At 43.4% G+C, this 13,270-nt stretch overlaps 1 protein-coding gene across 2 annotated transcripts in view; it reads right to left on the bottom strand.

Moving 5' to 3' along the window:
• Positions 1 to 365: 365 nt before the first annotated feature.
• The window catches only part of LOC115476096 (integrator complex subunit 1-like), a 90,854-nt gene continuing 77,949 nt past the window's right edge, over positions 366 to 13,270 (bottom strand). For both annotated transcript variants that reach the window (XM_030212249.1, XM_030212250.1), the window contains exons 41-47: positions 11,444 to 11,571; positions 10,230 to 10,342; positions 7,489 to 7,605; positions 6,939 to 7,009; positions 3,006 to 3,097; positions 1,152 to 1,261; positions 366 to 718 (exon numbers count right to left, since the gene is read on the bottom strand). In XM_030212249.1, coding sequence (XP_030068109.1) covers positions 603 to 718; positions 1,152 to 1,261; positions 3,006 to 3,097; positions 6,939 to 7,009; positions 7,489 to 7,605; positions 10,230 to 10,342; positions 11,444 to 11,571 — 747 coding nt within the window. In that variant the 3' untranslated portion in view covers positions 366 to 602. The remainder of the gene's footprint in view (positions 719 to 1,151; positions 1,262 to 3,005; positions 3,098 to 6,938; positions 7,010 to 7,488; positions 7,606 to 10,229; positions 10,343 to 11,443; positions 11,572 to 13,270) is intronic.

Genomic DNA, 13,270 nt, shown 5'->3' with positions numbered 1-13,270 from the left:
CTTTAAATATAACGAAAATGCAAACAATGAAACATTTAACGGTACAACTGAACAATATGTGACAAAGGCAATGAACAGATCTTCACCCCCCCCCCCCCCCCACCTCACTCCCTTGTTTGCTTCTGTATTTTAACCAAGTAACGAAAGTTCATAGCAAGGCTGAATCATGGACGTTCAGATCCCAAGGTAAAAGGTATAAATGGGAACAATCCAGTCGTCGGCAAGGGAATAGCTGCAGCTATAGGCAATGTTTATTGTCTTAATCTTTTCCATGAGCTACAGAAAACAGAGACGGTCACGATGGCTAAAATAAGAAGCAGTGAGCTGAACCACATCCGAGAACTCTGGGGATAAAACACCACTTAGAAGTTGCTGAAAATAATTTTAATCATGGGAGCAAGGCTTAAAGTAGACCTTTTACTTCACTCCTTTCTAAGATCCAAAGTAAATTCATGAATTTGATGTTGCCTGCCTACTCCCATCAATAAACCAGCCTATAGCATTCTTTTCCTTTGCGCTTTGCAGTCTCCACCTGCTGATGGCGAGAATTCAGTCTGTTTGCTGGTTGCAGAGCTGGTTTCCCAAGACACAGGAAAATACATTCACGTCAGGGCTTCCATGCGCAGGACCTTGAGGGACTCGGAAATCTGAGAGCTGGTATCAATATGCCCATACATCCCAACCAGAAAAGCTCGGTGCAGCAAGACTGCTGCATGTTCTGCAAGGACACAAAGGTGGCAGGTAAGTCCCAAGTAATTCAACCAAAGGATACAGCTAAAGTTTCTGAAGTCACAAAGAGACTTTTTTTTTTACCTTCTTCTTGACAACTGATAACCTCAGGCAGCTAACAGAGATTAAAAACATAAGCCTGAGCTACAAAAGACATTTCCTGACATGCAAAGGAGTTCAGCAAGCAAAGCCGGATTCATACTACAGCCCACCATTATCAAGGTACGAAAGCAGTAAGGTCTAGAAATCCTCTTTATTTTCATTCTAACAAGCAGTCAACACACTCAAAATAATGCAGTTATTCAGAACCTATACTGTTTATGAATCAATCAATTCAAACAGGCTCTTTTGCTGTAATTCAAGTACACCTAGAAGAGCACCCCGATGTGGCTCTGTCATGATGAAGAAGAAGCAGAATTTACCTTGGCAGAGTAGCGTGTATTCAGGCAGGTTCCGTAGGGCTGTTTGCACTACCTCAAAATCTCGACTGCCGAGACAGTACATGAAGGTGGGCAGGAAGTCGGTGGCAATGCTGGGGGAGGAAAATATATAGTATCACCATCTAGCAGAAGTCAGAATGACTGTAACTCATCTGAAGCATCTCAGATCCTGTTAACATAAAGCACCTGGCACCAAAGGAAAGGGATTTTTATGGCCAATCACAGTGCACAGAAAACTTCACGGAACCGAACTCTCAGATCGGAGATGGGGTCATTTTTACGCCACCTGATTCAAATTCTCATTCCATAGCACTGCCGAGGGAGGTTTAGAAAGAGCAGCGATTGTGATCATGTCTAATTTTTCGCTCCAGGTTTTTCTCCCCACGTTAGGAAAGGAATAGAGAACAAAACTGAGAAGAGTATAATGACTTTTTATTGCTCCATAGTGCGACCACACCTTGAATACTGTGTGTAATTTTGGTTACTGCATCTCAAAACATTAGAATAAGTAAAGCTACAGAGAAGAGAGGGATGAAAATGATAAAGGGGATGGGACAACTTCTCTAGGAGGAAAGGCTAAAGAAGCTAGGGCCCTTCAGCTTGGAAAAAAAGACGGCTGAGAGGGATATGAGAGAGGTCTATAAAATATTGAGTGGAGTCAACAGGGTTAATAGCTTGTTTACTCTTTCCAAAAATACAAGGACTTGGGGGCACACTATGAAGCTGCTAACTAGTACATTTAAAACAAATATGAGAAAATATGTCTTCATTCAGTGTGTAATTAGACTCTGGAATTCATTGTCAGAGAATGTTGTAAAAGCAGTTAGCTTAACAGGGTTTAAAAAAGGTTTAGACACATTCCTAAAAGAGAAGTGCTTGGGAAAGTTTCACTACTTATTTCTGCGATAAACTGCATGAAATCTGTTTTACTCTTTTGGGATCTTGCCAGATACTTGTGACCTGGATTGGCCACTGCTGGAAACAGGACACTGGGCTTGAAGGACCTTCAGTCTGTCCCAGTATACAATACTCATGTTCTAACCCTTTTCCTGACACAGGAACAACCAGATTAGCTCCTAATGCAAACTAACCCTGAAACTGGCTGGCACAAATCCTTGTAGAGTGATGGCTATGATGCCCTCCCTCTCTCATTATGTAATCATTGCTTTTGGGTTTACTTTATGTTTGTACACCTAACTCTATCCTGATCTTCTCTGATGTAGAACACAAAGCATGCACTAAATCATAAGCAAATGCCTATCTCTTGGCAGCTAAAATGTTAGGCAAACATGAATACCTTTTGTTCGCTTCTAGTACACATCCCTGGAGATGAAGGAATGGACGTTAAGTGTGTGTGCATGTTTTTTGTTTATTAAAGAACGAGGGACACTGCTGTTCTTAACATGTTGAGCGACCACTTTATAAAGTGGATGGAACTCTTTTTTTTTTTTATTTCATAAGGAAGAAGTTTGGTTGCTGCACACAGCATTCACTTTATATCAGAGTACATTTGACCCCTGATGAAGGCGCTGTGCACCGAAACGTGGCCCGTGTTGGGTCAATATTGGAAGATTGGCTTTTATAATTAAAGGAACTGTGTCCCACTTTTGAAGGCTTTTGGTGCTTTTTGTTGTATTTTGGACCATGTATGTCTCAGGACAAGCTATGGAAAAGCAGGCAGGCGATTAATAATAGAGGATCAACTGTAAAAGACAGGATATGAGAAAGCAGATGAGAACAGGAAGAGTGCATATAAGGTTTTGGGCGAGTCAAAATGCTTCATGTCTGCCAAGGTCAAACACTTGAGATTCCAGGCCACCTCTGTCCTTTCCTCACCTGGGATTGTTCTGAATTGAACGCAGGGCGAGACTGAAGGCCAGATTTCGACAAGATTCTTCTGAAGAGTTCATCAACCTCTGAAGGTCAGTCTGTAAGGCAGAGACAACAGAACACAAATAAACAATCAGAACTGCCTAGTACATAAATACAGCACTACACTCACTAATCCATCTGCTCTTGCAGCCTTTATGCAAATTAATGAATGTCTATCTCCTCCTTGTACAATACCATATTACACAGGAAATAATTCCATAAGCTTTTCATTCGCAACCTACCCTACCTGCCTTTTACACCGGGGACCACCCTCACATTTCTCAGCTCCTTTCTCAAGAAAATTGAAAGCATCCTCTTTTTCTATTTTTAATCCTTATTTACACAAATCTCTTCCTATAAACAGGTCACTTCAGTAAGCCAATCTCTGTTCACAGTAACATAGTAGATGTTGACAGCTAAAGACCTGTATGGTTCATCCAATCTGCCCAACAAGATAAATTCATAGTATAAGGTATGATACGTATACTTGATCATGATTTGTCCTTGTTATTTTCGGGGCATAGACCGTAGAAGCCTGTCCGGTACTGACCTTGTTCTTCAGCTACTGAAGCTCAATCTGTTCAGCCACAATCAAGGCACAGACCGTAGAAGTCTGCCCAGCCCTGGCTTTGCTTCCCAATTACTAGTGTTCCCACCTGATCACCAATAAGCTTGTTTGGTTCCGCGTCTTCTATACAGGATTCCTTTGTGTTTATCCCACGTAATTCCGTGACCAATTTCATCGCCACAACTTCCAGCAGGAGGGTAATTCCAGGTATCTACCACCCTCGCTGTGAAAAAGTACTTTCTGATACCGACTGCAGCTATTTGAAAATTCGACCGCTCGCTTAATATATGGCTTGGGAAAACATAGCGAAGTTAGCCCTTTATTGCAGGAACTACATTGATTAAGAATGGAGGCACGTATCAAATTTAAATTTGCATGCTTAGTTCATAAAAGTGTTTATGGGGAAACCTCGTCAATGATGGGTTAGCTATTACCACCTTTGGGTACCAAAGGACAGTTGAGGAGTTCCAAAAATCTAACATTAGATATACCAATAGTAAAGAACTTGAAGCTGAAGATAGGGCCTTGGAAAGAGAAGGAACGTTCCCAGACTAAGATCTGGAATTCAATCCCAGTTTCTCTATGGACTACAGCAAACTACACTTTCTTTCGTAAAGCTTTAAAATCACATTTATTTTGATTCACTGTAAACTTCATAATTCCAAAATTGTAATTCATGTCTTAATAAGATATATTCTTGGTTGTAAACCTCTTTGAAATGATGGTTACAAGCGGTATAGAAGTGTCTATATAGAATAGCATTCCTGAGTCAGCCCCCCTGCAACCTCAATTCATGTCCTCGAGTTCTGCCACCTTCCCGTTTCTGGAAAAGGTTTGCTTGTAGATTTATACCGTTGAAATATTTCAACGTCCGTATCATATCACCCGTCTCTCCTTTCCTCCAGGGTATACATATTCAGTTCCTTAAATCTCTCCTCATACATCTTGTGATGCAAAGCCCGTATCACTTCGTCACCTTTCACTGAACCGCTTCAAGTCTTTTTATATCCTGTAGCAAGATACGGCATCCAAAGCTGAACACAATACTCCAAGTGGGGCCTTACCAACGACTTGTACAAGGGGCAGCAACACCTTCTTCTGCAGATTATACTTCTCTCTATCCACCCCAGCATCCTTCTAACTGTGGCCACCGCCTTGTCACATTGTTTTGTCACCTTGAGATCCTCGGACACCATCACCTCAAGGTCCCTCTCCTGAGCTGTGCTTATCAAATTCTCTCCTCTTGCCTGGTACATCTCCTTTGGATTTCTGCACCCCAAGTACATCTCTCTGCACTTCTTGGCATTAAATTTTACCTGACAGAACTTTGATCATTCTTCTAGTTTTTGGAGATCTCTTCTCATGGTTTCAACTCCCTCCGGGGTATCCACTCTATTGGCTATCTTCGCGTCATCCTATTAAGAGTAGCAAGCAGGTCCCTGGAGTAGCCTAGTGGTCGGTGCAGTGCACTGTGGAGAAGGGGACCCAGGCTCATAATCCACTCTGTTACACGTGGTGGAAAGTGTCAGCCCCCCCACCAAAACTCACCAAAAACCTACTGTACCCACATATAGGTGATATCTGCAACCATAAGGACTATTGTAGTGGTGTACAGTTGGGTACAGTAGGTTTATGATGGATTCAATATCCACTCCACTCCCAAATATACCCTTGGCAGCCAACCACGGTCCTTCTTCAGAATTTTCTTCCATGAACACTGAAGAGAAGTATTTGTTTAGCACATTCGCTTTATCCTCATCACACTCCACATCGCCATTCTCAACATTTTTCGGTCTTCCAATTCCATTCCTAGCTTTTCTCCTTCCTCCAATGTATCTGAAAAAGGTCTTATTAACTCTCTTTACATCTTTAGCCATTTTTTTCTTCTGCTTGTGCTTTCGCTAGCCATATTTCCCTCTTTGCTTCTCTGAGTTTAATCTGGTAATCTTTTCCATGATCATCTTGTTGCATTCTTCTGTATTTCTTAAAAGCAGCCTCTTTTGCCCTTATTTTTTTTTTGGTCACTTGTTTGGAGAACCACATAGGCTTCCTGTTTCTCTTGTTTTTGTTTACTTTCCTTGTATAAAGACCTATTCCTATATTTACAGCAGCTTTCAGCTTGGACCACTGGGCTTCCACTTCTCCTATGCCTACCCATTCCATCAGCTCCTTCTTCAGGTATTCCCCCATTTTACCAAAAATCAGCATGTCTGCACTCTGCTATCGCTCTTATCTCAAACAAATCACTACTACCTAGGTGGGCACCCACCCAGATGTTGGAAACACTTCCTCGATTTGTAAGCACTAGATCCAGCGTCGACCCTTCCCTTGTGGGTTCCATCACCATTTGTCTGAACAAAGCACTTTGACAGGCATCCACAATCTCTCTGCTTTTTTTCAATTCTGCTGATGGTACGTTCCAATCCATATTAGGCAAATTGAAATCTCCCAGCAACAGCAGCTCCCATTTCATTCCAAGCTTATGGATATCTTCGATCAGATCCTTGTCCTGTTTCTCCACTTGTGTGTGGGTCTGTAGATAACACCTGTATGAATACAGGTCCCATTTCCTCTTTCCAGGACGAACCATATAGCTTCTTCCTTTCTCCAGGTTCCCTGTATTTCAGTCGCTCCAATATTATTTTTCACAAAGTGCCACTCCTCCACCTCTTTAGCCCTCCCTATCCTTCCTAAAAAGATTATAGCCCGGTATGGTCACATCCCATTCATGGGAATCACTGAATGATGTCTCTGTAATAGCAACAATATCCAAGTCTTCCCACAAATGTCAGGGTTTGCAAATCTTGAACCTTTTTACTTCAACTACAAGCAATTGTACTCATTGCTTTCCGTGTGTTAAGTGAGTCGTTTAGATGGTTTTCTATATTAACATTACTTTCCTTTTTACAGTCACTGACTTTCTGGATTTCCTTGCTTCATATGTTATATATTTCAGAATGGTGTGGCCCTAGAGTTATGGTAATAAACGCAAAAACCAAACTAAGCACATAAAAAATCTCTAAAGAATACAGGTAAAGTAAAACAAAACACAAACATGCAATGAATGAATGCCACCACTGAGAATAACAGATAACATATGAAGCACAAAAAACAATACATTAAAAACTAACAGGCAGCAACACACCCAGAAGTACTCAGCAATCACATATAGATGGCAGCACCCAGACAAGGCAGAATCTGACCAGAGTTCTACGTGTGACCCAAACTGGCCACTGTCAGAGACAGGATGCTGTGGAGCTTGATGGATCTTGATCTGATCCAACATGACACATCCAGTGTTTTTAGGCAACCTGATCCGGGATACTCACAGGGAAAAAAGCAAGAATTTCAGGTCTGCGCTTGGACATCTCATCAATGTCACTCAAAATTTCCAGGATATCTAAGGGGAAACCAAAAAAGAAAACAATAAATTGGAATCCATTAGCTGGCAGGTTATGGTTTGAATTTTGAGTGGACTGTAGTGGTCTGGGGTGGCCCCATTAGATTCTTAGAATGGATGAAGATGAGAGAAATTCTGTCCCGAGGTTACATATCTCATTTCTACTAGACGTGTAGGCCAAACAATCACAATTCCTACATCTCACTCATCAACCATATTTACCAACTTGCTTATGAGACAGAAAGCAACTGTATATCAAAGGTACCCAACCAGAGAGAAAAAAATAAAGCAAGTTCCTGACTGAATCATGTTGGAGATGTGGTTACTGTGCTCCCATGATTTTCTGGTATAATCTGTGATAACTGTTCAACAAATCCCACCTGCTGGTAAATACTGAGATTACAGGTGGGATTCCAGATTGCTATTAAAGAATCTAATTTCTTTTTGAGTACTGGGTCTCCTAAACAGCTCAGTCTTACCTTCCACAGTTTGGCCCCTAGAAATCCTCTTCAGGTAAGGGGCCATATCTGCTGCTGTCAGAGGAGAGAACAGGGACATGCTGACGAGTGGAAAGGAGCTTCCTGCTGCTGCGTCGTCTGTGAAAATGGACAAAGATCACACACAGCTCCTAGAATGCTTAGAAAGTAGAGGTTATAGGGTTAAACTACAGCCTAGCAACCTCCCACTCCTCCCCAGAAGGTACATTTTAAAATTATAATTATGTCCAAGAGCAAATGTCTTCAGGCTTAGTAATGCTATCGCCTCACCCCATACGCTACCCATCTTCAAATCATTGCTCAAAGCCCACCTCTTCAATGTCGCCTTTGGCACCTAACCACTACACCTCTACTCAGGAAATCTAGGCTACCCCAACTTGACATTTCGTCCTTTAGATTGTAAGCTCCTATGAGCAGGGACCGTCCTTCTTTGTTAATTTGTACAGCGCTGCGTAACCCTAGTAGCGCTCTAGAAATGTTAAGTAGTAGTAGTAGTAGTAAGTGATGAAGTGAGTAGTCTGCCCCATCCTTCAGCTTTCATAGAACACAACAGAAACCAAAGCAAAGCAAACGTCTACAAAACCAAGATAAGTGGGCTTTCTGCAAATTTCATCCAGTTCTTAAGCCTGACCTGAGAATATTTGTATCACCTACAAAAACCAGCCAGCTTACTCATGCCACATGAATGTCCGGTCTCAATGACAAATCAGAATCTAGGGTTCATCCCTGTATGCTCAGCTCAAGCGGGCAATCTATGAGGACTGACGCCAGCAGAAGGAACTAAATTAGCTAAGCAGCTGGACTTTTATAACTACATGACTGAAGGAGGACAGCAGACTATTGAGAATTACCCCTAACCCCCAAACAGCTTCTGTCCTATACATCTAGGAAGAGAATAAGTGTATTAAGGGTTCTAGGTCAGTTTCCACTGGACCAATTCCCATCCAAAACCCCCAAAAATACAACACACACTAGAACAAGTAATCTTCCTCCCTTTTCTCTTCCAGATCGTTTGGGGGGCCAGTACCCCCTCACCCCCCCCCCAACATTATCTTTTACACATCCCTTTCCCCTTTCACACATGCAGTTTGTGTGTGTGTTGGGGGGGGGCAATGCCCCCCTACACCCTCCCCAACTACAGTAGACTTCAACCTAATTCATGTATAATCCAGGATCTAAATGTCATCAAACATATAAACGGCAAGTGACCGACTCACCTACAAATGCGCAGTAGAGACTTCCCTTTCTGTCCCGCCCTCGCGTCAAGACGTGATGACATCAGAAGGCGGAACAGAGAGGGAAACAGAGTCAGAGTCACTGTCGGACGCTGCCGCCTGGAAACGAACATCGCGCGCACCAACCTCCACCCCCACCCCCCCCCCGCCGCAGCTCCCGCCCTCCTCCGCATCGGGCCCCCTGCACTGACCTGACAGCACCTCTCACCTCCGTGTGGAAGCGCTGCAGGCAGCAAGCAGCAGATCTGCTTGCTGACTGCAGCGCTTCCACACGGAGGTGAGAGGCGCTGTCAGGTCAGTGAAGGGGGCCCGGCACGGAGGGGGGAGGGAGCGGCGGCGAGGAGGGTAGCTGGAAATCTCGCCTGTTTTTACGGGCTTAACAGCTAGTAAATAAGTAAATACAAACTGCACTTCATGTGGCGGGGGAGGGGAGACAATGCCCCCCACACCCCAAAACTAGGTTTCAACCTAACTCAGCCCCTCCAAATGACACACCGATTACGATTTATAACAAATTACTACTCTACCTATGAAACGTTATTTTGTTATTATACGTCCCCTGTGTGCATTCGTATGCTGCTCTAATCTCCTTGTTTCAGACGCCTCAAAAAAAAAAAAAAAAAAAAGCACTGCCGGGACTTATGGGACCCGATACAAGAAACAAGCAAAAGGATAGGGAGGGTGGGAAACGACTGGGTGGGGGGGGGGGGGGGGGGGGGGTGGGGGGGGGGGGAGTCCTTGGTGGGAATTGTCTTGGGGGGGAATTGGTGAGTGGGAACTGTCCAGTGGGAACTTGCCTGATACCCTTCAGGGGATGCTTTCATCAGAGAGCAGGGAAATCTGAAACCTGCTTCAAAATGAGAACGCAGGCCGTGCTAGCAATAGATTCTGTTCCTAGGAAGTTATTTTTATTTTATTTTGTATTTTTGTTACATTTGTACCCCGTGCTTTCCCACTCATGGCAGGCTCAATGCGGCTTACATACTGTATACAGGTACTTATTTGTACCTGGGGCAATGAAGGGTTAAGTGACTTGCCCAGAGTCACAAGGAGCTGCCTGTGCCTGAAGTGGGAATCGAACTCAGTTCCTCAGTTCCCCAGGACCAAAGTCCACCACCCTAACACTAGGCCACTCCTCCACTGTTGCTACTGTTTGAGATTCTACATGGAATGTTGCTATTCCACTAGCAACATTCCATGTAGAAGTCGGCTCTTGCAAATCACCAATGTGGCCGCGCAGCCTTCTGCTTCTGTGAGTCTGACTCACAGAAACAGAAGCCTGCGCAGCCTTCTACATGGAATGTTGCTAGTGGAATAACAACATTCCATGTAGAATCTCCAATAGTATCTATTTTATTTTTGTTACATTTGTACCCTGCGCTTTCCCACTCATGGCAGGCTCAATGCGGCTTACATGGGGCAATGGAGGGTTAAGGGACTTGCCCAGAGTCACAAGGAGCTGAACTGATCTGGATTCTCCAAACCCACCTTCTTTCTCTTCCTCAGAGCTTCTCTCCAGGACCCCACCGCTACTGGGCAGGCTTAACCCTGCCATAAGAGACTTCAACATCACCAAGTCACCGTTCTCGGACGATAAATCACTACAAAATGAACAAGAGGAAGATTTCTAGTTCCAGTGAGAACCAAAAAAGCAAAAAGGCACACAACTGCTTACAAAACAGTAGATAAAAAACAACAAAGCAGTGGAATCAAATGCATTTATTTGGAATAATACCCGACGTGGCCACGTTTCGCCCTCAGGCTGCGTCAGGGGTACAAACTATAAAAACAAAACACAAATATAAAAACATATATAACCATTAAATAAACTTCCTCATTGTCGCTCCTTATCCTTTTAGATCTATAACTATGATCGAATACTCGGCTGATAATCAAAAACACCATGATAGATTTCAACTATTATTTTATTTTTAATTGTTAATATTTGTTCTAATTGTTATATAATTGTTTGTTTTGTAGCCCATGATGCAGCCCAGTTGGGCGAAACACGGCCTGTGTCGGGCTTGTTAATTTCATTTTGATTTTAATTCATTAAATATTGTTTTTTTATATACGTATCTACTTTGTCTGTTTTCCATCTTGGAGTTTGCAGATCGATTACCCTGTGCTTGGACCAAGAAGAAGTTAATACATCCAGAAGATATTATTAAAGAAATCTTTATTGTAGATGTGACCCAACTTGGCAGAGTTTTCGCACAAAAGCCTGCCAAGCTGGTTCGCAACCACAATAAAGATTTCCTTGATGATATCTCCTAGCTGTCTTCACTTCCTCTTGGCCAACTCCACTCATCTGGTGCTATGGACTGGGATAACCAACTTTGATAGCTGTTCAGGAAATACATTCCAAACAATCAGAAGTCAGGCCTTAATGCACTGATTTAGCATGAATATGACTAATTCACATTTTCTAGCTCTCCTGAAAATTAGACTTGTCTGTAGCCTTTTGAAGCTGGCCACTTTGATTCAGGACAAAGACATCGTGCACTATGGAGAAAAAGAAGATATGAAATATTCTACATTTTTTTTTTTTAATTTCTTGCAACCAAAACACCCACAAACGGACAGTTTGCTTCAGTCTCTCACTGCTCCCCTCTGTCCATTTTTCCTGTTCATTACAATGTACCTGAGGAAACAAATGCAGTGGTTTACAGAGGTGTGGGCTGGTGTTGATGGTCACTTACTGGAGAGGGTCAGCATGTTTCTGCAGGAAAGACACAGCCGCTTGTGCATCGCACGTGATGTACTTGTGAATAAACTTAACAAACTTGTTGAGGAACGCTGTCAAGTGACGGAAGAACTTTCTATAATTCTAGAGGAGGGAAAAGTAAGGCAAAACGGAGCGTTAGAACAGAGATACATGGATACCCTTCTGCTTTAAAATGAAAGAGGTATTGTGAAGTACCCATGTGGTCCTGGGCAGCAAGCTCTCTACATGTTAAAAAAAATTCTGTTGTAGAATGTAATACAGTAACATATCGGCCGACATTCAGCCAGCAGCGGTCAGCAATTTTTTTTTTTTTAATCTCTGTCGCCGGCTGTATCCCCGGATATTCAATGGCAAAAGCCAGGTCTGGGCACTAGCATTGAAAATCTGGTCCTAGTTTGGCCGCTAAAACTTATGAGGTTTAAGTGCAAATATTCAGCCCTTGAACGCATAAGCTGAACCGCTTAAAGCATTGGACTGCTATTTATACGGCCCAATTTAAGTGGTTATCCTATTCCTATGGGGTCAAGGGCTGATTATTGATACTTAACCACAAAACTCTATCCCGGAACGCCCACAAGTTAGCTGCTTTCGGCGCAAGCACTAACCATGAATATTCAGCGGCACTAACTGGTTATATGCCGATGAGTATCAGCGGTTAGCCACAGACAAACAATTTAAGCAGGCAGGAGCCTTTCCTGCCTGTTTAAATCTTCTGAATAAGTGGCTAGATAGTAAATGATGGCAGACAGAGACTAACATAATCCATCCAGTCTGCCCAGAAAGGCAGCGGGGGCTGTATCTGCAATTCCCTTTTCAGGACTACAAATACCTTCCCAGACCCCTCTCACGACTTGGAATGGGGCCTCTGGGTCTTAAGGTAGCATGCAGTTCCTGCAACTTAAAAGGTCTCTTGCAATGGGAACTCCAAGAAACACTGCGACAGATCAAGAGAATTCCAACTTGTAACCGTCTCTGATCACTTCCAAAACCCTCTGGGTCTACGCCTCGAGAAAGCTGGCCAGCCAACCTCCTATTTGCTGAACCAAGAAGCAGGCCAGAGACCTATCATTGGGAAGCCCAAGGGGCATTAGAGGGTCTTTCTGCCAATTCTCTCCTTTCCTGGACTGGTCTGGTAAGGACGCTAAGAAAGGAGAAATTATATTTTAAGTGACAATTTTCACTGTTTAGTTCTAGCAGGCCAGACCTTCCACTGGGTCTGAATCACATCTCTAATGGTCTGATGCACAGAAAGGGAAGGTGAGGATTTCCAAATCCCTTTCAGCAACAGGTTCCCCAGGGCTTTTTTTCCCCCTAAAGCAGACCCCACTGGCTTTCAAGAATGGCTGTCTGCTGCCAGGCAGAGGAGCACAGCTGAGGTACACACTACACTGCCTAAAGAGGGATGTGGGGGAAGAGGAAAGGGACCCGGCCACCCAGGTGTGTCACCCCCATGGGCCTCAGCTCCTGTCCACCATGCTCAAACACCACCACCTAGTCCTGAGATGGAATAAAACCAATATGGAAACCTTAGATTTTTTTTTTTTTTTTTAATGAAAACCGATCCCTAGCGGTTCTAACACCCAATATCCAACCACGATTGCACAGGTCTAGCACATCTATACCTGCTGGAGACAGAACTATTGATTTGCTGGGCACTGTACAGCATGGTTATAAGTGAACTCAAAAGTTAGTGGTTCTTAGTCTCCATCTGCTGATCGGAGTGCATAACCCATCTGTGCTGGTATGGAGGGACACTATGGAAGTGTGGGTTTTGTGAAACACTGCAAGCTTGTAGCTTGGT

Source organism: Microcaecilia unicolor, chromosome 8, assembly GCF_901765095.1.
Source record: "Microcaecilia unicolor chromosome 8, aMicUni1.1, whole genome shotgun sequence".
NCBI lineage: Eukaryota > Metazoa > Chordata > Amphibia > Gymnophiona > Siphonopidae > Microcaecilia > Microcaecilia unicolor.
This window is presented reverse-complemented; position numbering and strand designations above follow the sequence as displayed.